Source organism: Pelophylax lessonae, assembly GCF_965119305.1.
Source record: "Pelophylax lessonae genome assembly, chromosome: 4".
Classification (NCBI taxonomy): domain Eukaryota; kingdom Metazoa; phylum Chordata; class Amphibia; order Anura; family Ranidae; genus Pelophylax; species Pelophylax lessonae.
Genome location: NC_138771.1, coordinates 192,737,818 through 192,761,523, shown reverse-complemented (window position 1 = coordinate 192,761,523; position 23,706 = coordinate 192,737,818). Strand labels below are relative to the sequence as shown.

The 23,706-nt window shown below is 42.1% G+C and overlaps 1 protein-coding gene across 12 annotated transcripts in view; it reads left to right on the top strand.

Annotated features, from left to right (window-relative positions):
• The window catches only part of SRPK2 (SRSF protein kinase 2), a 291,812-nt gene that overhangs the window by 247,002 nt on the left and 21,104 nt on the right, over positions 1-23,706 (top strand). For all 12 annotated transcript variants that reach the window (XM_082254427.1, XM_082254419.1, XM_082254422.1 and 9 more), the window contains 3 exons: positions 17,416-17,516; positions 17,597-17,704; positions 21,503-21,572. In XM_082254427.1, the coding sequence (XP_082110553.1) occupies positions 17,416-17,516; positions 17,597-17,704; positions 21,503-21,572 (279 nt within the window). The remainder of the gene's footprint in view (positions 1-17,415; positions 17,517-17,596; positions 17,705-21,502; positions 21,573-23,706) is intronic.

Genomic DNA, 23,706 nt, shown 5'->3' with positions numbered 1-23,706 from the left:
CAGGAAAACGCAGAGATTATACTCCGATTTATGTCACAAGTTACCACACATGTCACAGATTCACTAGAATCTCTCTTTTTCTTCAATACATTGGGCCTATACCCAAACACTAATGTTCACAATATTGAGATGTAGGTTTATATGTATATAACAGAATAAACCCCAATTATTTTATTTCTTGAATTTAATTTACTAATTGCCCACAAAGTCCCAAATTTTGGCTTGAGACACCAAAAAAACCCCTACTCTTCAGTTATTGGAGTTTTAGCTGGAGGATGGAGGCTTTTCTGGATCTTGTTCAGATATGACTTCTTTGCTTGATAGAGCTTTACCTTGCATTTTTGGATGGCACAGAAAACTCTGTTCAACTTCAAACAGTGTTTTTTTTTTGGACTTGTTCCTAATCCCATGTAATGATGATTATCACAGAATTGCACCTTTTTTTCATGCCGTGCCGCCGGTGGGCCTGAAGTTCATGGGCATCCAATATTGAGTTTTGGCCTTGATCCTTGCGAACAGAGATTTCTCCAGATTCTCAATCTCTTGTATGATATTATGTATTGTAGATGAAGATATATTTAAATTATTCACAATTTTACATTGAGGAACAATTCTGAATTTTTTTACAATTTTTAGACACAGCTTTTCACAGATTGGTGAACCTCTGCGCATTTTTTTTTTTATTAACAATTTTTATGAAATTTTTTTCAAACATTGTTTACGTTGTACAACATTTATACATTAGGCAAGTAAGAAATGTATCACACATAGATTACAAAGAATATAGCATCTGAAAACTAATGAGCTGAGTTGTTATAAAACTTTCCCAATAAAAAAAAATTAAAAAATCTAATTTTTTTTATCAGTTTTGGCCAATTTGTATTTTGCTACATATTTTTGGTAAAAAAAAATCCCCAAAAACATATTTTAATTGGTTTGTGCAAAAGTTATAGCGTTTACAAACTATGGGATAGATTTTTGGATTTTTTCTTTTTTGTTTTTATTAGTAATGGCGGCAATCAGCGATTTTTAGCGGGACTGCGGCGGACTAATCTTACACTAAGTGACACTTTTTTGGGGACCAAGGGCAAATACAGTAATCAGTGCTAAATAATATGCACTGTTACTGTATATAAATGGCACTGGCAGGAAAGGAGTTAAGACTGGGGGTGATCAAGGGGTTAAATGTAAGCCTAGATGTGCTTGCTAACTTGTGAGGGGGGGCTCTGTGACAGGCACACAGAAATCTGTCTTTCAGCTGTCAATTTCCCCAAAGATTGCGAGAGGCCGGCGACGATCGAGCCTGCTCCTCCCGCGGTCTGGCACCTGCTGTCTAATCACAGCGGGAGTGCGGCGCGCCGCCGAGACCGTGTGCACATAACCACCTAGATCTACTTGATTATGCACAGCCGAGCCACCCTGCCGCAGGAAATCTGCGTGGGGCGGTCGGCATGTAGTTAACTTAGTTGCAAAATGTTCTTCCAGCTCTTCCTTGTTGCCACATAATTTGCCAGCTTTTTTTTTTTGCCCTGTCCCAACTGTTTTAAAAAGTGTTGCTGCCGTCAATTTCAAAACGACCCTATTTTTTTTTTTTTTTTTTTACCCTAAAATAGTACATTTTAACATTTGAAACAATTGCTGTTTACTGTTTTGTGAATAAAATATGGTTTTATGAGATTTGCAAATCATTGAATTATGTTTTTATGACGACTTTACACCGTGTCCTGACTTATTTCTAAATTGGGGTCATATTCTTCTGTGCATTTAGTTTTGTAAATGTTTTGCACAATAATTAAGCTATTCAAAAGAGAAATTTTGCACACACCAAAACAGTTGAGGTTGAAGCAGTACAGGTGCTGTTCACTGTACAGGCCAGTTGCACACGAATGTAAGAACTTACCGATGTTTATACTCAGGATCTTAAAATCAAAACACAAAGATTGGTGTGCTATCCCTTTCAATATATAGTGATTAATTTAGTTAACAGTGCTTTGGTAACTGTGATCAAATTACCAGAGATTCAAAAGTCCTCTTTAAAAAAAAAAAAAAAAAAAAAAACCTCTGATGAAAATTAAGCTCCCGTTAAAAAAGGGACACTCCATGCTCATGATTATTCCCAAGGATTCCACTACTATGCTCAAACCTTTTACTAGCTGTGTGAGATCTCTAAATGATAAATCTAGTAACGCTCTGACAAGGATGGTGGTAGCCAAGGCCTCCAAACCCTTCCTGATCAATCTCTCTCAATCAAAAACTACATAGGAAATTAAATAAACAAAGGGCAAAAACTAAAGTGTAAAACAGCATAAATACAGTATATTTATTCATATATATTGAACTCACATAATGAAAAGACATGATTGCAATGCGAGAAAGCCGCCGCTGATCCTCCAGCAGACGTGATGATCTAACAAACCAGGCCTCCTCGTCAGTAGGCATTTTTCCTTTTTTGACAAAAAGATCCTGAGCAAAATATTCTGTAAAAACAAAGCATAAAGGCGCGTAAAATTGTTCATTGCCAGTATTGCAGTATATATGCGCGTAAACGCGTGCACATGCATAAATGACAGCATTCAAAGGTAAAACATTTTTTTGTTTGTTTTACGGCTTTGTACTCATCGTTCTGTTACTGATCTTTACACAGCTGTGTGTAAAGTTCTATAGATGACAATGCATAAATATTCAGATCAGTAAAAAGAATGCCATGCACAGATGCCTTTTATGCAAGTACTCAATGGAACACAGAAAGCAGACCATTGGAAGAATAAAAAGTTTTATCTGACTCTCAATTGATATATACAAAAAATATCAGTTGGCAGCAAGGTTACAGAAACCATTTTTGAACCATATCCTCTAAAGTAAATAATGTAATGCACATTTGATCTCAAGGAAGTAGGCATACCTTGGGGAAGCATGTTTTACCAAAACTTTTGAAGGCTCTCTTCTAACAATTTCTTTTGAGTTTAGAAAATGTATACATTAGTACTTTACAGAATATTTTGTAATCAGGGTGAGGTAATGTGCCCCATATGTAGCACCTTTATCTGGTTTCGGAAAGACAAAAAAATTAAATTGAAAAAAGTTTACAAATTTGTTTCAAATTGAAAAAAAATTTGAAAAAGTGTGTTTACGTTGAAAAAAAGTCCCGAATTGCCTCTGTTTCGACCTTACCTTTGCATGTTCACTCCCTGTGTTATATTCTGTCTGCTAGAATTTTAAACTCCTAAAGGGAGTGGTTTCCTCGAGATAACTGCAGAAGTTAGACCTAGGACCTCAAGGGCAGAGTCCCTAAAGGTTATAAGAGGTGGTTAGATGTTTCAGTTCCCCAGCATCTACAAGGTGCTCAAATACGATTTATTTCAGCTGACTCCTAAAAAAGATTTTATTCTGAATGATATACCCAAAACATTTAGTGTCCTACAACTTATATAATTGCATCACTTAAAAGCTAATAGTTTCATACTCTGTAGATATAAAATATTGCATTATTTAGAAATGATAAAAATGGAAGAAACATTTAAAATGGCTTTAGGATGTTGGATCTGTGTTCAGAAAAATAAGTGAAAAAGAAAATAAATTTGCAATTGGCAGACTTTGGCCTTCAGGGGACGCTGGCAGTTCAAATTACTTCGACAGCAAAAAAAGGATAAATATTTAGCATGGCACAATCGGTACTGAAATTTCTCAGTTGATGACTGGAAGAAGATCATGCATATGGATGAAGAATGTGAAGTTTATGGTTGCAGACAGAGAGTTTAAGTGAGGAGTTGGCTGTAGGAGAGGTTAAAGCAACAAAGCATAAAACTTAATCTTTGTAGTGATGGAAATACTCTCCCTAGAGATTTTCTTTACTTTTCTGAAGTTGGTGATCAGCACAGGATTAACTTAACTGAAGAGAAGTATAGTTGTATCCTGCAGAGTATGCCCTTGGTTACATTTTCGTCTAGGAAAACATTACATTTTACAAAAATGTGTAGAATCGTTGTCAAACAGTTTGCAAGCAACAATTAATGCAGGTATTAAAATGGTTGTAAACCCACTTTAAATACTTTTACCTATAGGTAATGAGGAGTAAAATATACTAAGTATATTTCCCGCGCCAAATGGAGAAACCTAAAACTTATAAATAAATAAATGTGGTTTGCAGCTGCTATAGTAAAGTGCGAGTGCTCAAATGTGAAGTAATCTGTTTATATAGGATTACCTATAGCGCTTGCTTAATTTATATTGTTACAATATTAAGAAAATATAAACCTGTGGTCTGATGCAGGTGGTATATAAAAAATATTTCTCTATCGCTCATTGACAGACGTAGTCTTCTTGATTCTCAAGAGCTGGGTTATGTTGTCTCCGCAGGAGTAGGACTAGGCAGAAAGACAAAACGTTCTGGCTCCACCCTAGGGGCAGTCCCTGAGGGTATATCCTCCCTCTCTCTGCTACAGGGAATCAGTTTTTTTCTGTCTAGTCAGGAGTAAGGACCTAAGTTCCTTGCTGGGATCTTTTGGTCCTGGCAAGACTTTTTTTCTTTAAAAAAAAGACATTTTTTAGGTAGTTTTCTCCAGTGTTTTTTTCCTGTAAGATCTTCAAGCAAAAATGCCGGACTGGGCGACACTTGTGGTCACCCCAGCCGGCCTACGAGCGCGCGCAGACCATGGCATTGCGCTTGGTCGGCCGCGACATATTCAAGTAAGTATGCGGGGCCGGGCGACGGGCTGGATGTTGAGATCCAGTGGTCACCCCGGTTTCTGCCTACGAGCGCGTGCAGACCAGAGCTCCGCGATGGGTCGGCCGCGACGGAGTCCCAGTGGAGGGACTGACTTTGCGAGTTAAAAGTCTCGCTTGGACGACAGGTACCAGAGAGTCGAGGCGTCCACAAACCCCCACCCCGGTGGAGAGGGTATTGTGAAGAGAGGGTGCCTGTCGGATTCACTGTTTGTGATCACGGATGGCCCTAAGAAGGGGTTGCCTGTTCTGCTGCGACCATCTTTAGATGGATCAGACAGACGGTGGTATAGGCTTATTTTATCTAAGGGTCGGGATCCCCCGTTCCCTGTTAAGGCGCATTCTACTCGGGCGCTTAGAGTTTCCTGGACCTTCCGCCATCAGGCGTCAGTGGTTCAGGTTTTCAAGGCGACTGTTTAGTAGTCGGTTCATACCTTTACAATATTGTATAAGGTTTATGTGATGGCATCGTCAGATGCCTCTTCTGGCTGCAAGGTTCCTGCAGGCCACTGTTTGAGGAGACTGTTGGTCTACCTCGAGGATTTGTGGGGTAGGTCTCATCTGTTTACTCGATGAGTCCTTTGATACTTCTGGTTGGCTCCGGTTGGGCCTTCTAGATTGGATTTTGATTCTGTCAATCCCACCCCTCATTTTGTGGCACTGCTTCTGGATGTCCCAGCTCTTGAGAATCAAGAAGACTACGTCTGTCAATGAGCGATAGAGAAAAATGGATTTTTGTAAGATCTTACCGTAAAATCCTTTTCTCTTAAGCTCATTGACAGACGTAGTACCCGCCCCTCTATCATTGAGTTGGGTTGGGTTAAATTCTCTGTACTGCTTTAAAACAGAACTGATTCCCTGTAGCAGAGAGAGGGAGGATATACCCTCAGGGACTGCCCCTAGGGTGGAGCCAGAACGTTTTGTCTTTCTGCCTAGTCCTACTCCTGCGGAGACAACATAACCCAGCTCTTGAGAATCAAGAAGACTACGTCTGTCAATGAGCTTAAGAGAAAAGGATTTTACGGTAAGATCTTACAAAAATCCATTTATATATATAAATGTACTTAAATAAGATTGCAATAATTAATAAATATGATAAATTAAAAATGGTGCAAGTTCATATATAGTGCAAGAAGTATACAAGTACTCTCATAAGATTTCCTTAAAGTTCATGTGCAAAATAAGCTTATGTGCAAAAGGTTTATAATAATGTGACTTCTTGGTGATGAAAGTTCAAAATAAAGTGCACAGTGAGTGGTGCTTCGTGATGGGTTTTCCACTCTATCCCTGGTGTCCCTCCTTGTGCTCCACCGTGACAAGATAGACAAATTTCACACTCCCCGGATTACGTGGTTTCTATGTGACTTATGACACTAAGACCATAAGAGCTTTGGTGACCCCCCAGGGCAGGGATGCGTTCCCTCCAGATAGGTACCGTTTCCTGCAGCAACGCTCCTCCTGTCATCCACCTCCAATTAGGGATGTGTAAAAGAAAGGGAAGGTCCAGATAGTGCAGTACCGTTTTTTCAACAAATGTATTTATTGCACAAAATCCAGATAAGCCATAACAAGGTCCCAATGTAGAGTAGAAACAAGAAAAATTGGATAAAACGCTGTCACATGTGCGAGCTACGGTGTGGAGAGCGGCACTTCCGGCTTGCGTTCCACCGAGCTCATGTGACGTCACGACGTGCGTTTCATCTAACGAGTTTCGTCATTGGCTAGATGTCTCTGAAGACCACTCACTGTGCACTTTATTTTGAACTTTCATCACCGAGCAGTCACATTATTATAAACCTTTTGCACATGAGCTTATTTTGCACATGAACTTTAAGGAAAACTTATGAAAGTACTTGTATACTTCTTGCACTATATATGAACTTGCACTATTTTTAATTTATCATAATTATATTTGTATTATATTTATTATTGCAATCTTATTTAAGTACATTTATATATATTTTTTTATATACCACCTGCATCAGACCACGGGGTTTATACGCACTTTACTTTTTGTTAATATTGTACGTATAGGTAAGCCGTATATTAAGGCTTACCTATAGGTGCTATAAATATCTCCTAAACTTGCACTGTTTAGGAGATATTTACAGTGCATGCAGCCGATGACCTCATCGGCGCATGCGCTCTGAAGGAACGGCCACCCGTGCCGTTCCTTCAGAGCCCTATGCCGTGAGCGGCGGCTCCCGCGTGCATGCGCGAGTGTGATGTAATGGCCAATCAGATGACCGGAGGACGTGATCCAGGAAGCAGGACGGCCATCCTGTCGGGACTGCGGGGGCTTCGTTTTTAGGTAAGTACTTAATAATGAGCTAGTATGCGATGCATACTAGCTCATTATGCCTCTGTCTTTACAGGTTTTTTTTTTTTTTTTTTTTACATTTTTTTTTCACATGGTTTACTTCCTCTTTAAATAACGCAAATGTTGAAACAATATAATTGTTAGTAAATACAAACAATATTTTGTTTACTTCTATTTTGGAAACATGAGGGTGTTCCTAATCTTGTCTGAATAATATCAAACAATTTCAGATGACGAACTCTAGAGTAGATGGATGTGTGTGTGTATATAGACTGATCAGCCATAACGTAAAGTGGTTATAAAGGCTCAAGGTTTTTTACCTTTATGCATTCCATGCATAAAGGGAAAAAAAAAACCTTCTCTGTGCAGAAGCCCCACTAAATAACTATCTGAAAGCCATCACAATCCAGCGATGTGCACGAGAACCCCGGCTCTCTGGAGATTCTCCCTCATTGGCTGAGAGAGCAGCGCGAGCCGTTGACTGTCACTGCTGTCAATCGCAGCAAGTGAGCCAAAGAGGAAATAGGGGCCGAGCTATGGCTGTGTGTGTGTGTGTGTATGTATGTGTGTATATATATATATATATATATATATGTATAGATAGATAGATACTGTGGGTACGGAAAGTATTCAGACCCCCTTAATTTTTTTCACTCTTTGTTATATTGCAGCCATTTGCTAAAATCATTTAAGTGCATTCTTCTTCCTCATGAATGTACACATAGCACCCCATACTGACAGAAAAACACAGAATTGTTGACATTGTGGCAGATTTATTAAAAAAGAAAAACTGAAATATCACATGGTCCTAAGTATTCAGACCCTTTGCTGTGACACTCATATATTTAACTCAGGTGCTTTCCATTTCTTCTGATCATCCTTGAGATGGTTCTGCACCTTCATTTGAGTCCAGCTGTGTTTGATTATACTGATTGGACTTGATTAGGAAAGCCACACACCTGTCTATATAAGACCTTCCAGATCACAATGCATGTCAGAGCAAATGAGAATCATGAGGTCAAAGGAACTGCCTGAAGAGCTCAGAGACAGAATTGTGGAAAGGCACAGATCTGGCCAAGGTTACAAAAAGATTTCTGCTGCACTTAAGGTTCCTAAGAGCACAGTGGCCTCCATAATCCTCAAATGGAAGACGTTTGGGACGACCAGAACCCTTTCTAGAGCTGGCCGTCCGGCCAAACTGAGCTATCGGGGAGAAGAGCCTTGGTGAGAGAGGTAAAGAAGAACCCAAAGATCACTGTGGCTGAGCTCCAGAGATGCAGTCAGGAGATGGGAGAAAGTTGTAGAAAGTCAACCATCAATGCAGCCCTCCACCAGTCGGGGCTTTATGGCAGAGTGGCCCGACGGAAGGCTCTCCTCAGTGTAAGACACATGAAAGCCTGCATGGAGTTTGCTAAAAAAAACACCTGAAGGACTCCAAGATGGTGAGAAATAAGATTCTCTGGTCTGATGAGACCAAAATAGAACTTTTTGGCCTTAATTCTAAGCGGTATGTGTGGAGAAAACCAGGCACTGCTCATCACCTGTCCAATACAGTCCCAACAGTGAAGCATGGTGGTGGCAGCATCATGCTGTGGGGGTGTTTTTCAGCTGCAGGGACAGGACAAGACGTTAATATGTTAACACACACCATCTACCTAAACCTTGTTGCTAACCAAGTACACATCATGGAAGGAAGGATGGATGGAAGGATTCAGCAGGCTATTGTGCCCTATCACCCTGCAAAAATGGTTTATGAATGGCTTGAGGTAGAGGTGCACCGACTGGAAATTTTGATACTGAAACCAAAAGTTCATAATGCCCTTGGCAAAAACCAAAACCGAAAATGGTCGTTTTTTAAAAATATATACTGTGTGTATGTATATATATATATATATATATATATATATATATATATATATATATATATATATATATATATATATATATATATATATTTCTCTTTCGTTCATTGACGGACACAGCTCCTGATTTTCTTGACCATTGGACACTAGACTGAAAAAAAGTACACCTATGGGCAGTCCCAGGAGTTATACTTTTTTCTGCCCAGTCAGGAGTAAGGACCTAGTTCCTTGCTGTAATCTCTGGTCTCTGGTCCTAGCAGTTTTTTCCTTTTAGTTCTATTTTTTCTCCTGTTTTTTTTTTTTTTTTTCCTGTGAGATCTACAATTAACTACCGGACTGGATGACAGGCTGAATAATCTAGATCCAGTGGTCACCCCAGTCTAGCCAGCGAGCGTGCACAGACCACAGCTTTGCACTAGGTCGCCCGTGACATAGCCCCACCGAATGGGGGGCTGGCCTGCGAGTTAAACATCTTGCGAGGTCGCATAGGACTGGGTTTTGGCCCATGTTGCAGCGTTCTTCCTGGCTATTAGCCCCCCCCCCCCATTTCGATGGTGGCAAGGGGTTTTGTCTGGAGCGGTTCCCGCCTGGTTCTTGGTATGGTGAGGAGCTGTCCCCCCTCCCCCCTGAGAGTTTTGGGGTGGCCGCATGCGCCCCTCCCTGAGTCTGGTGGTACTGTGGGTCATAAACCCACCTCCACCTATACTTGGGGTTGTATGGTGGTCTGGCCTACCTCCTGGGGCAGGGTGCTGTACTGGCGATGGGGGTGAGGGGGGCTGCCAGTGACTGGGCGATCGGCTGTAGGTGGGGTGCTGTACCTGGTAGGGGCTCCTGCCATGGCCCCCCTTCTCTTTCATTGCTTTGCCAGGACCCCAAGGATCCCTCCTGGGTCCCTGAGAGCCTCCTGGACCTGCCATTTTGTAGCCTATATTCTGTATAGGCTGGCGGCCATGTTTGTGTAGCCGCGTTGGCCATCTTTCATTAGTAATTGAAATCAACAATGGCCATTACAGTGGAACCTTCTGGCCGACGATTTCAGCTGTGGGAGCCCCTCCTTATCCTCTGGTGCGGACTCCTGGGCCTCATTCCTTCCTGGACGCAGCACGTGGAGTGCTTTTGATCCTGGTGCTGCCGGTGCATGCCTGGTGAGGTGGTGAGTCTGGTAAGGTCCTCTCCCTCTCTCTGCTGCAGGATCGGGGGGTGCTCTGTGGCTGGCGACCAGGTGGTGTTATCAGCGTGGTGGGGGTGTCCCTTAGCAGTATTTTTTTGCGTGTTTGTTGGGTACCCTTATTCCTCATGGAGTCTTTGGAGCACATTTCCCCACCTGACCCCTTCTCAGAGCCTGCAGGGCCCTCTGGGTCCCAACCATCCATTGATGCACCGACAGCGGTCCTGGAGTCCTTGGTGTCCTGGGTGGAGGTGGCGTTTGGTCTGCGGAGTAGTAAAAAGTGCCCCCTGTCTCATTTGTCTCCTCAGATCCTGAATTTGATTTGGCTGCTGCGAACGAGGCCCGTCCTGAGGGGTCTGCGGCCTCGTGCCCTGATTTTTCAGATAGTGGGGATGATTCCTCCACTCCTGTAGCCGTGCACAAAAAAGTGCTGGTGGACGCACTGATTGTGTCTGTGCGTGAGACTCTAGAAATGGAGGATGCAGCTGAAGCTGCGGCGGAAGCACTGGTTCCCTTTGGCACTCACAAGCCTTCTAGAGCTATTTTGACAGATTTGTTGCAATAGAGTGGGAACATCCAAAACGTCCCTTTGTGGTCCCTAAGCGATTTGCAGTGCTGTACTACTTTGAAGAGGTCCCTCCTTAAACAGTGGACTGTTCTGGAGGTGGATCCCCCGGTTTCCAGGTTAAATAAGGCAACCATTATTCCGGTAGAAGAATCGCTGGCTTTTAGGATGCGGCTGACAGGAAAACAGAGACTGTGGCCTGCAATATATTCATTGTGGCTTGCTCAGCACTCAGGCCAGTCTTCACAATTGCCCTGGTGTCACAAACTGACCGAGTGGTCTTAGCTTTCACGCCTTAATCTGAAGGGTGTGCAGCCCCCCCTGCCTTTTCTGAGCTGGCAGACCAGTTGGTTCAGGGGCTGCAGTTTATCTGTGATGCATCTTTGGATGCAGCTCCCCTGATTTCTAGACTGTCTGTTTCAGCAGTGGTCCTTGGGTGTGTTTTGTGGCTCAAGTGTTGGTCTGCAAACTGCAGACCTTAAAAAATATGCCCTAACTGAGCTTCCTTTTCAGGGAGATCGCCTGTTTGGGGCTACCCTGGATGACCTCATTAAGGGGGCAAGAGCATTTTTCTTCCGCAGGCTAGTAAGGATTAGGAACCTCGTCGCAGACGTGGCCTGTTCTTGGAATACAAGAAGTTTTTTCAAAGGGTTCAAAGCCTTTCAAGGCTTCAGGGGGATCAAAGCGACCTTGGTCTGGCAAGCCCAGAGTGGGATTCTCCAGACCCCCAAACAAGGCTCCTTCTGCATGTAGGTCTGCCCTCACCTGTGCCTGGAAGGGGGGACATCTTTGCTTGTTTTCAAACCCGTGGAACTTCTTGGTGCAAGTAAAGTGGGTCCACAAAGGGATACGGTCGGGCTACAAGATCAAGTTTCGTTCTTACCCTCCGGAAAGGTTCTTTCCTTCCATTGTGCGTCTGTCTCTGGAGCAATTGCAAGCTCTCTTTAAAATGGTGTAAGACCTGTTGCTTCAAGGGATGATTGTCCCAGGTTCCAAACTTTGGAACGTTTTGAGGGGTTTTATTCTAACCTGTTCACGGTCCAGAAGAAAGAAGGCAAGGTGCGTCCAATTCTGTACCTCAAGGCCCTGAACTGCTTTGTGCGGGTACAGCCGTTCAGAATGGAGTCAAATCGCACGGTGGTGGCATCCCTGCATCAAGGGGATTTTCTTGCCTCTATGGACATCAAGAATGCTTACTTACACATTCAATTCCAATATGTGTCTGTCACCAACACTTCCTCCGCTTTGCTGTGGGAGAGGGCATTATCAGTTTGTGGCATTACCCTTTGGTCTTGTCCCTGCTCCTCGGGTCCTTACAAAGGTGTTGGCCCTGGTGCTGGCGTTGTTACGTCAGCAAGGGATCGCAGTGCTGGGCTACCTGGACGACGACCTCTTGTGAGCAGAGTCCCCTACTGCTGTGATGGACAACGTGGAAATCACTATACGGACTCTGAGGGAGTTGGGCTGGCTTCTAAATTATCAGAAGTCTGCTCTGGTTCCTTCCTTGAAGCTGGACTATCTGAGTCTGACTCTGGACTTGGCTCTAGCTAAAGTTTTCCTTCCTCTGGACAAACTCTAGAAATTGCATGCTGCGATTCATCTGCTGTCCAGCAGGTAGGTGGTCATCCCTCCGGACTTGCAAGCAGGTGCTGGGCCTGATGGTTTCTACCTTTTTGAGGTGGTCGCCTTTGTACAGTTCCATATAAGGTCCCTGCAAAGGGAGATCTTGGCCAAATGGGACAAGTGTCCGAAATCTCTGGACAATCAAATCCAGCTGAGCCGGAAAACAAAAGGGTCTCTGGTCTGGTGGCTTTGTTCTCCAACTCTTCGTCAGGGCAAATTCTTTCTTCCCCTATATTGGACTGTGGTTACCACAGATGCCAGTCTGTCTGGGTAGAGAGGTGTACTGGGCCGGAATTCTGCTCAGGGAGTTTGGACACTGAAACAGTCCAGACTACCGATTAATGTCCTGGAACTCCTAGCTATCAGACTGTGCCTGAGTCACTGGACAAATCGCATTCAGGGGTGTCAAGTGCAAATCCAATTGGACAACGCCATGCCCCGTGACTTATGTCAATCATCAGGGTGAAACAAGAAGCGCTTTGGCAGCTCTGGAGGTAGCTGGCATTCTCCAGTCGGGAGAACGTTTAATTCCAGCCCTCTCCGCCGTACACATTCCGGGGGGGATTGGCAGGCATATTATCTCATTGGACAGGTGTTGGACCAAGGGAGGTGCTCCATTCATCCGGAGGGGTTTCATCAGCTGTGTCTCTGATGGGGCACCCCCGAGCTGGATCTGTTGGCGTCTCGGCTCAACCGGAAGGTGCAAAGGTTTGTGGCACAGATACAGGTTCCTCTAGTGGACACCACAGACACGCTGATGGCTACCTGGGACCAGTATCATTTGATTTACGCTTTCCCTCCTCTCAAGCTTCTGCTGAGACTCTTGCGCAGGATCAAGGCAGAGGGAATTCCGGTCGTCCTTCTAGTGGCTCCGGATTGGCCTCGTCTGTCCTGGTACGTTGACCTGGTGCGGCTGGTTGCCGATTCCCCTTGGAGACTACCTCTCAGGGAGGATCTTCTGTCCTAAGGGCCAATGTTCCATCCTGCTTTACAGTCACTAGCTTTGATGGCTTGGCTGTTGAAAGCCAGGTGCTGGAGGATAGAGGTTTGTTTGGGTCAGTGATTTCTACACTATTAAAAGCTAGGAAGTCTACCTCCTAGAAAGATCTACCATTGTACGTAGAAAGCGTACGTTTCGTGGTGAGTCGCATGGTGTTCACCCTCGCTTTTTCTCGGTGGCTCGGGGTCTTGATCTTCCTTCAACGGGGGGTAACCAGAAATTGGCTTTGAGTACCATTAAGGGCCAGGTGTTGGCCTTTGTGGTCTTATTTCAACTACCCTTGGCCGCGCACTCCCTGGTGCATACCTTTTTATTCAGGGGTTTTGATATTTAACTCCACCAGTGCCGTCCCCACTACCGTCTTGGGATCTCAAATTGGTGCTTTCGGCTCTCCAGAAGCCTCCATAGAAAATATTTGGGAGATTTCCCTGTTTACGCTGTCCCAGAAGGTGGCCTTTTTGGCGGGTATCACCTCTGCGCGCAGGGTGTCAGAATTGGTGGCGTTGTTTTGTCGCACCCCTTACTTGGTGCTCCACAAAGATAAGGTGGATCTTCGCCCCTATCCATCTTTTATTACAAAAGTTGTCTCCGATTTCCATCTGAATGAGGACATTGTCTTGCCTTCCCTGTGTCCCAGGCCAAAACATCCTAAGGAAATTGCGTTGTTTTTCCAGGATGTGGTTTGGGTTATTCGGGTGTACCTGGCAACTACGGAGTCTTTAAGGAAGTTAGACTTACTATTTGTGCTCACAGATGGGCATAGAAAAGGACTGTCTTTTGTCTGCGACCATTTCTAGATGAATCAGACAGATGGCGACTCAGGCCTATTCAATTAAGTGTCAGGTTCCATCTTTCCCTGTAACGGCGCACTCTACTCGGGTGCTCATTGCTTCTTGGGCCTTACATCACCAGGCATCAGTGACACAGGGGGGGAAGGCGGCTACTTGGTCATCAGTGCACACTTTCACAAAGTTTTATAAAGTGGATTGGTTGACATCTGCAGATGCCTCTTTTGGCCACAAAGTTGCTTGCTTGCTAGCATCTTGCAGGCTGCTATTTAGAGGGCCTGTTCCCTCTTTGGGGTGTAATGTTTTCAGGTAGGCTCTAGTTTTTTTTTTTTTGGTTGAGCTCCTTGTTACCTGGTTGGCTACGGTTTAGCCCTGGGAATTTTTTCTCACTGTTCTCACCCCTCATGTTTGACACTGCTTTGGGACGTCCCAATGGTCAAGAAGATCAGGACCTAAGTCTGTCAATGAATGAAAGAGAAAATTGGGTTTTATTGGGAAGCCTTGTGTACAGCCTTCACAGAAGAGTTGAAGCTTTTAAAGCTGCAAAGGGTGGGCCAACTTAATATTAGACCCTATAGACAAAGTTTGGGATGCCATTAAAGTTCATGTGCCTGTAAAGGTAGGTGTCACAATACTTTTGACAATATAGTGTATGAAAAACACACCATAAGCACAGTACAATAGTGATTAAAGCGTTTTTAGCGCCATAATCTGCACCTTTTTCTCCATGGGCAAAGCGCCGAAAACACCATTTTCCACCAATATGTTTCGGCCGCTAACATTTCGGTGCATCTCTAGTTTGAGGAACACAACAATGAGTTTTAGGTGTTGACTTGGCCTCCAAATTCTCAAGATCTTAGCCCAATTAAGCCTCTTTAGTATCTGCATCTGAAGTCTGATCCATGGATGCCCTGCCACACAACTTGCAGGACTTCAAGGATCTGCTACTGACCGTTTTGTACCAGATATTACCGCATGCCTTCAGAGGTCTAGAAGTCTAGCAGCGTCCATGCTTTAATAGGTCAGGGGTGTTCTGCAAAAAAAAAAAAGAGCTGTTTTTTGCAGCAAGAGGGGGACCTACAGTGCCTTGCGAAAGTATTCGGCCCCCTTGAACTTTGCCACATTTCAGGCTTCAAACATAAAGATATAAAACTGTAATTTTTTGTGAAGAATCAACAACAAGTGGGACCCAATCATGAAGTGGAACGAAATTTATTGGATATTTCAAACTTTGTTAACAAATAAAAAAACTGAAAAATTGGGCGTGCAAAATTATTCAGCCCCTTTACTTTCAGTGCAGCAAACTCTCTCCAGAAGTTCAGTGAGGATCTCTGAATGATCCAATGTTCACCTAAATGACTAATGATGATAAATAGAATCCACCTGTGTGTAATCAAGTCTCCGTATAAATGCACATGCACTGTGATGGTCTCAGAGGTTCGTTTAAAGTGCAGAGAGCATCATGAAGAACAAGGAACACACCAGGCAGGTCCGAGATACTGTTGTGGAGAAGTTTAAAGCTGGATTTGGATACAAAAAGATTTCCCAAGCTTTAAACATCCCAAGGAGCACTGTGCAAGCGATAATATTGAAATGGAAGGAGTATCAGACCACTGCAAATCCAACGAAGCCGTCCCTCTAAACTTTCAGCTCATACAAGGAGAAGACTGATCAGAGATGCAGCCAAGAGGCCCATGATCACTCTGGATGAACTGCAGAGATCTACAGCTGAGGTGGGAGACTGTCCATAGGACAACAATCAGTCGTATACTGCACAAATCTGGCCTTTATGGAAGAGTGGCAAGAAGAAAGCCATTTCTTAAAGATATCCATAAAAAGTGGTGTTTAAAGTTTGCCACAAGCCACCTGGGAGACACACCAAACATGTGGAAGAAGGTGCTCTGGTCAGATCAAACCAAAATCAAACTTTTTGTCAACAATGCAAAATGTTATGTTTGGCGTAAAAGCAACACCGCTCATCACCCTGAACACAGCATCCCTACTGTCAAACATGGTGGTGGCAGCATCGTGGTTTGGGCCTGCTTTTCTTCAGCAGGGACAGGGAAGATGGTTAAAATTGATGGGAAGATGGATGGAGGCAAATACAGGACCATTCTGGAAAAAAACCTGATGGAGTCTGCAAAAGACCTGAGACTGGGACGGAGATTTGTCTTCCAACAAGACAATGATCCAAAACATAAAGCAAAATCTACAATGGAATGGTTCACAAATAAACATATCCAGGTGTTAGAATGGCAAAGTTAAAGTCCAGACCTGAATCCAATCGAGAATCTGTGGAAAGAACTGAAAACTGCTGTTCACAAACACTCTCCATCCAACCTCACTGAGCTCTAGCTTTTTTGCAAGGAGGAATGGGCAAAAATTTCAGTCTCTCGATGTGCAAAACTGATAGAGACATACCCCAAGCAACTTACAGCTGTAATCGCAGCAAAAGGTGGCGCTACAAAGTATTAACTTAAGGGGGCTGAATAATTTTGCACGCCCAATTTTTCAGTTTTTTTATTTGTTAAAAAAGTTTGAAATATTCAATAAATTTCGTTCCGCTTCATGATTGTGTCCCACTTGTTGATTCTTCACAAAAAATTACAGTTTTATATCTTTGAAGCCTGAAATGTGGCAAAAGGTCGCAAAGTTCAAGGGGGCCGAATACTTTCACAAGGCACTGTACCTATTATTGTGTGGGTGTTGAGAACGGTGTGGCTGATCTGTGTGTGTGCATGTATATCCCAGAGTACTGTAGGCTGTCCAATGAGAGAGCACAGCAATAGTTATCTTTCAGGCATGTTGCCTGTCATTTAAATCTTGGACAGAGGGAGGTGGATGAGTCGATACTTAACTCTGTCCACACGACCTATCTGTATTTACATTTTACCTTAAAGGAGCACTTAAGCAAAAAATACAAAATTTGCGAGTAAGAGGGGTTTTTTTCATAATTGGAGGAGACCCAAAATGTGTGAAACAGAACCTAGATCACCACCAGATCACCACCTGCCAACTGGATTGAATACATTATCTTCATATACAGTATAAAAATCTGGTACAAAATCACTATACAATCCCTTTATATAGTTTGACATGTCTTTTTTCAGGGCAGCTGAAAATACTAGATACATGAACAAATTGTAGAAATTAGAGCTGATGAGTTATTGGAGCCAGGCACCATAAGCTTCCACTATGAAAAAAAAAGAGACAAATGGATGTTTGTTGTAATATTGAGAAGATCTGACTGGTGTAAAGTAAAGATTGTAATCTTTTTTTTTTTTTTTTTTTCTTTTTTAAGTTTATGGAACTTCAAACAATGTCTTTGTTTCTAATTACTTTTTTTTTTTTTTTTTTCCTTTTGCAGATAAAACACGTGCTGCAGACCTCCTGGTGAACCCACTGGATCCAAGAAATGCAGACCTTATTAGAGTTAAAATTGCAGATCTTGGGAATGCTTGCTGGGTGGTAGGTAGACATGAATGGCATGAGTATCAGTCTTCTAAATATAAACCTGTTATTCATAAATGTATGTTTCCTTTGGGCAGCACAAACACTTCACTGAAGACATACAGACAAGACAGTATCGCTCCATAGAGGTTCTCATAGGAGCTGGCTACAGCACCCCTGCTGATATATGGAGCACAGCTTGTATGGTGAGATCTGCTTGTTAGATGTGTCTTGTTCTAGAACTAGATAGACATATACATGGTATGGGCATTGGTGACGGGGGGGGGGGGGTGAAAAACATAAGCACACTAGTGTATATCTATCTGTTTTTATAAACTGCATATTTGTTTAAATCAAATAATTGCAGTAATTATACTGCTTCATCTAGTCAGATTTGCTGTCCAGATTTAATTTTGAAAGATTCTGTTGAGATGTTTACAAGAACACAGCCTTTTGGATGTGTGCATGCTGCATTTGGCCACCGTTAAATACTAGTATTCAGCCACTGTGTTTCCTAGGAAACTTTGTCCCTCGCTTGCTCATTTTACTGGACACCGCTCTGGGAATGCAGTTTTAGGCTTTGTGAAGAAAGTACACATTTGCCTCCTTTTATTTGATTAAATTCTTTAGCAGCATATATTTCATGGTACTTTTATAAAAAGCAGTTCACATTCGTCCCAGCCCACTAAGAAGCTTACAATCTAATGTGCCTACCCCAGTCATTTAGGCCCATGGTAGAATCTGTTTGGGTGGAATCATGTAAAAACAAAAAGGAGAGAAAAGCGCCACTAGGAATCATGTAAAAACAAAAAGGAGAGAAAAGCGCCACTAAAGTGTAGCATTTATTAACCACTTGAGTGCCAGAAGATTTTACCCCCTTTGTGACCAGGCCATTTTTACTATACCCCACTGCATAACTTTACCTGGCGATTATGCAGTCATGCAATGTTGTATTTAAACAAAATTTATATAATTTTTTTCACACAAATAGATCTTTTGGTGGTATTTGATCACCACTGAAAAATCAAATTTCTTCCTAAATTTTAGGCAAAATGTATTTTCCTACACGTCTTTAATTAAAAAAAAAAAAAATCAAAATAAGTGTATATTGATTGGTTTGTGTGAAAGTTATGGCGCCTACAAACAATGGAATTTTTTTTTTTTTTTTTTTTATTCTACTAATGGCGGTGATCAATGACTTTTAACAGGACTGCAGTATTGTAGTAGACTGCTGGGAGGACCTGATTAACTGCCACTGACATCACCAGTGCTAATAATGCAGTGATCAGTGCTAAAAATATGCACTGTCATTGTACTTATGACACTGGGTGGGAAGGGGTAACATCTAGGGCGATCAAGGGGTTAAATATGTGCCTAACTATGTGTAATGTGTGTACAGTGTTCTTCTTTTTACTAATGATCTCTGTTTCTCATCCCTGCTTTGCAAGGAGGAGAAACTGACACAGATCACTCCCTGTGTACAGAGCTCTTTGTTGAATTTCAACACAGAGCGCTCTGCTATGAAATGTACACAGCCAATCATCACGTCCCAGCTGTGAATTATTGGCTTGCCAACAGTCTCCCACTGTGTGCAATCACAGCGGGAGTCAGCTAGGGGGCGCGCATGCTCACGCCCCCAAACCCAGAAGTAGGCAGCGACGTACCAGTACATCACTTTGCCTACAACGCTGGCGGTCGTGAAGTGGTTAAAACATATTTATTATATGAAAAAACAGTAAATAGGCACTGACATTTACAAGATAGGATCATGTAAATGTGAGTGCATATTTATTGATTTTTTTTTTTTTCCATTTCATAAATCTGTTTTAATAAATGCTACACTTAGGTAGTAGCACTTTTCTCTCCTTTTTGTTTTTACATGGTTTGCTGGTAGCAGCCTCCCCAGGGACTAAAATACTCTCTTTTTATGTTTAAAATTCTATGTTGTTATTTTTGGCACTTGTGCCCCCATTTTCTTGCACCTGGGTACGTTTAGGGTTTTAATGACATTTATAAATTCTTTTTCAGTTACTGTTTGGGTGGATTACCTGATTCTATTCTAACTGCATGCATATAAGGAGAGAAGTTACCTCTAACTATGCGGGGAAAAAAATCACGAACAGCAAGCTACCATGTTTTTGTCTTTTAAAAAATGGCTAAAAGTATGAAAGCAGAACTCCAGTATGCCGCAGTCTTTATTTTATACTTGCTCCCTGCCTGCTGTTCAGCTTTCAAATGTTCTTTTTAGATTTATCTGGGGTTTTCTGACTTAAAAATGTAGACCGTGAGAAAAAAGGTGACATGAGCACCATTGATAATTTTCTATCCAACAATGCACTGGCTGGTGTGGAGAGGTCCGGGGAAACCAGCACATCACTGCAGTAAGGCACACTGCAGCAGTGATTTGACATTTTTAAAGATTATTTCTATCTAAGTTAGTACATACTGTTTTGCTAGATGCTGTGTGTTACATGTATTTGCAGGCCCATCCAAATTGTACACTAAAGGACACTAGTCTGAGCTGCTCTTCCATACTCATACTTAAGTGGATAATACAGCACACATTAAAAACGAATACATTAAGTAACACAACAAGACATTTGTATGCACTAAGAAACAACACTGTATTCACACATAGAGATCGACACAACTGCCTGCAATGCATTTTCAGTCGCAGAGGAATTCCTGACTCCAGCGTTTAAAGCAGTATTAAACCCAAAAACAAAAATATATTGCAGCTTACCAATCATTAGAGTATGTAAGCCCAACATTTCATATTCCTGATATGTGCCTGCTTTACCATGTACTTCTATGAAAAAGTATTCTTTTCTCTTTGTTATGCTTCCTTTGTGTAAAATCCCGGTGTTCTGCAGTTCCCTCTGCTTTTCTATTAAAAACTGACTACACTAGGCACAAGGGCACAGTGTGTTCAGTTCTCTAGCAGTGCTGGGAACTCAGTGTGCTATCCTCCAATGATTAGACATCTACTGACACACCATCTCTGCACAGCCTTGCCCTGGGAAGTTCAGTGTATCGCTGTTTTTCCTCCCCTGGCTGTTATGCAGCTGAGAGCAGAGGGTATATTATCACTAATAAAAAAAAATGTGTATATAATGTTTGTACAAATGTTTTGCCTTTCATTAATATTTTAAACTGAATGGGTTGTTTTACAAGGTGAAGGTTTACAATCAAATAAATTTTGCGGCTGTATTATATTTTAGACTTGGCCAATAACGCACTTCCTGTCTTGGGGTGGCTATACTCTGGATGAAGGAGCAACAGGAGACATCTTTGGATAGCAGCATTGTCAACCTGTGGAGAGGGTAGTGTTAGATGCGCTAGTAGATTTAGATGAACTTGAATAACAAATAAATAAAAGATGAATTTCAGCTAACACTTTTTAAGCAGTTACAGCAACAGTTTTTTGTTATCCCCTTTTGAGATAAAGGTTTTACATAAATAAAAGCTGACCATTGTAAACATCCCTGTCAGTGTTAAATGGTTTGTCTCAACCCTCCAACTGCCACTTTTTGTTTGACCGCTTGATATGTTAAAGAAAGTTAAAAAAATAAGACTTACTGGCTGTATCACCATGTAAACTAACTGCAGCCACCACATCTAAGCATTGGTAAGCTGCAATATAATACATTTTTGTTTTAAGGGTTAATACTGTTTTAACACTGAATAGGGAAGAGGTAGGCCCTGTAGCTAATGCTATCAAATTGAAGAGAAACTGGATCTTTTGAAGTAATGTGCACCACAAATGACACAGTGACAGTGTTGACCAGAAGGTGGAGTCTAAGACCAACACTGTGAGACTAGGTGTGTTGCAGACAAGTGTGCCTACTGCACTGACCTTCAGTGAAAATTCAGAAGCAGTTTTCCACCAAAGACTTTCCGAAGGCAGAAGCAGATGGGACAGACAAGAATGAGATTTTGCTTTAAAGATGTGTACATCTGTTTGTCTTTTTAACTTTAAAACTTTTTGTTGTTACCCTACACAGGCATTTGAACTTGCAACTGGTGATTATTTATTTGAACCACATTCTGGAGAAGATTATTCCAGAGATGAAGGTGCGTACTTCTCACATTGGAAAGCAATGAGCTAGAATTACACACACACACACCTTTTTACAATGGTGATGGGTTTTACTCCTTTTTTCCTGATTAACGCTGCTACTATCTCTTTTTTTTACTTAAGTAAACTTGGAGCCATTCAGCAATATGTCTGTATTTCAATCCAGTCTTCTATCAAGGTCACAATCCTTTGATCATAATCAGTAGTGCTACAGTGAGTTTAGCTGGTCATAGAGAAACATAGAGAAATTCAGTGCATGCGTGGCCACTGTGGTTGGACAGAAGTTGATCTGCTGATCAACTTCTGTTCAACTGCGCCCTTTTGGTATTTTCTCGCTCGATTAGTGCTGTAGGCTACAAACTGCAGAGCTGATCTGTCTATTCTCATGGTAAGGGTGTCTCCATGCTTTCAGAGTACAATGACATGACACAGTGGGGAGGATTCCCGCATTCACATTGAGTGTGTGAATGGAGCAATAGGGTCAGTTTTTTCAATTTACCTGCTGGTTGAACGAAAAAACTGACCCATGTATGGCCAACCTAAGGATGTGAATATATAGGTTACTAGAGGACTTTCTAAATCTGTTATTGGCTTAATTAAAATTGCCTGTCTGCTTACTGGTTCCCCCAAGTTTATTTTGCATTCTACAGTGTGCAGATCACAATAATGCTCCCTGATTTTGGCTGCCAAAGATAGCATAAATGCAGTATGTCAAGGGCCCATGCCATAATGGAAAAGTGAACATCTTAAATTTTATATACAGTTAGCCTGCGAATTTCTGATGTGTTGTACTAGAGACGGACACACTCTGATCTCTGTCTGTCCTTGTTGAAATATAGAACACTGCCTTTGATCCTGAAAGCTGACAACTTTCGGGTTCACCTAGAGATAGGAGAATGCCACTTAAAGGAGAACTGTGATAAGTGACAGAAAGGACATTAGGGTTATTTCCACACTCCAAGCAGGACACTGTGCCAGTGAGCTGGGGGTCTCTTAGATATCAATGTTAAAGGCACTACTATAAAGGAGTTATTTTTGCACCCCAAGATTATCTTTCCTTTCAGAATAATACTCAAGAATATACAGGCAACTTCTTGCATACTGAATAGTGTATCATACTTTTCACCATTCACAGAATGCTTGAAATGTTTAAGCCTTGAAATGTAAAACCAAACAAAACTGAGTGTCTTCTAATGGAGAAGGAAGGCTTTTATGTGAAAGGAGGCCGGATGTATGATGGCATCAGTTGTTACCCTAGAGCAGTGATTGCGAACCTTGGCACTTCAGATTTTTTGGAACTACATTTCCCATTATGTTAATGCACTCTGCAGTGTAGTTCAGCATCATGTGAAATGTAGTTCCAAAACATCTGGGGTGGCAAGGTTCGCCATCACTGCCCTAAAGCCACTGATCAAATTCATGATTTTAGATTCCTGCTTTTCTCTAGGTTAGACTTGAGTCCAAATAGTTGCAGTGGGACAGTCCTTTTTGCCCATGCTTCCATGCAGAAGACCCTTAGGTGGGACCTCCGCAGGAGAATTCTGTGTCATTGTCTAAATGGACACCAATTATAAGAGGGTTTTCAAGTGTTTACTCCCATGTATATATATTTTTTTTCATGTACATTCAGTTGTGATTTGTTAATAAATGTATTCCCTAGCCTTATATTTATCAGCATTTCTATGTCTGAAAGGGAAGCGCAGAGTTTATTATATCTGTCAAACTGAGCCTGAGGGTCTTTTATATTTAGGATCTGTCACCAGATTTTCCTGTGCATTATAGGAACCCCTGCATGGATGGGTACATTTTGGTTGCGGATTATCAATGTGCAGTAATATTTTGAACAGTTAGAGTTCAGTGCCTATGTAAAGAATGACTGTAGCTTCTTTTCACGTTGTTCTTTTTGTCAGCCATCACCATATTTGGTTGGGAAACCATTAGATGCAACTTGATTGTAAACCATTATTGTGGGTTGTTACTGCCATTTTTCTAATAACCATTGCTAACTAGCATTAGTCTATTCTTGTCTGACTTGATGAAAAAAGAGTTTATCCTACCTGGTCAAACTGGGATTCAGTGAATCCCGGGAGCTACATATATTGTATCATGCACCTGGTCATCTAACTAATT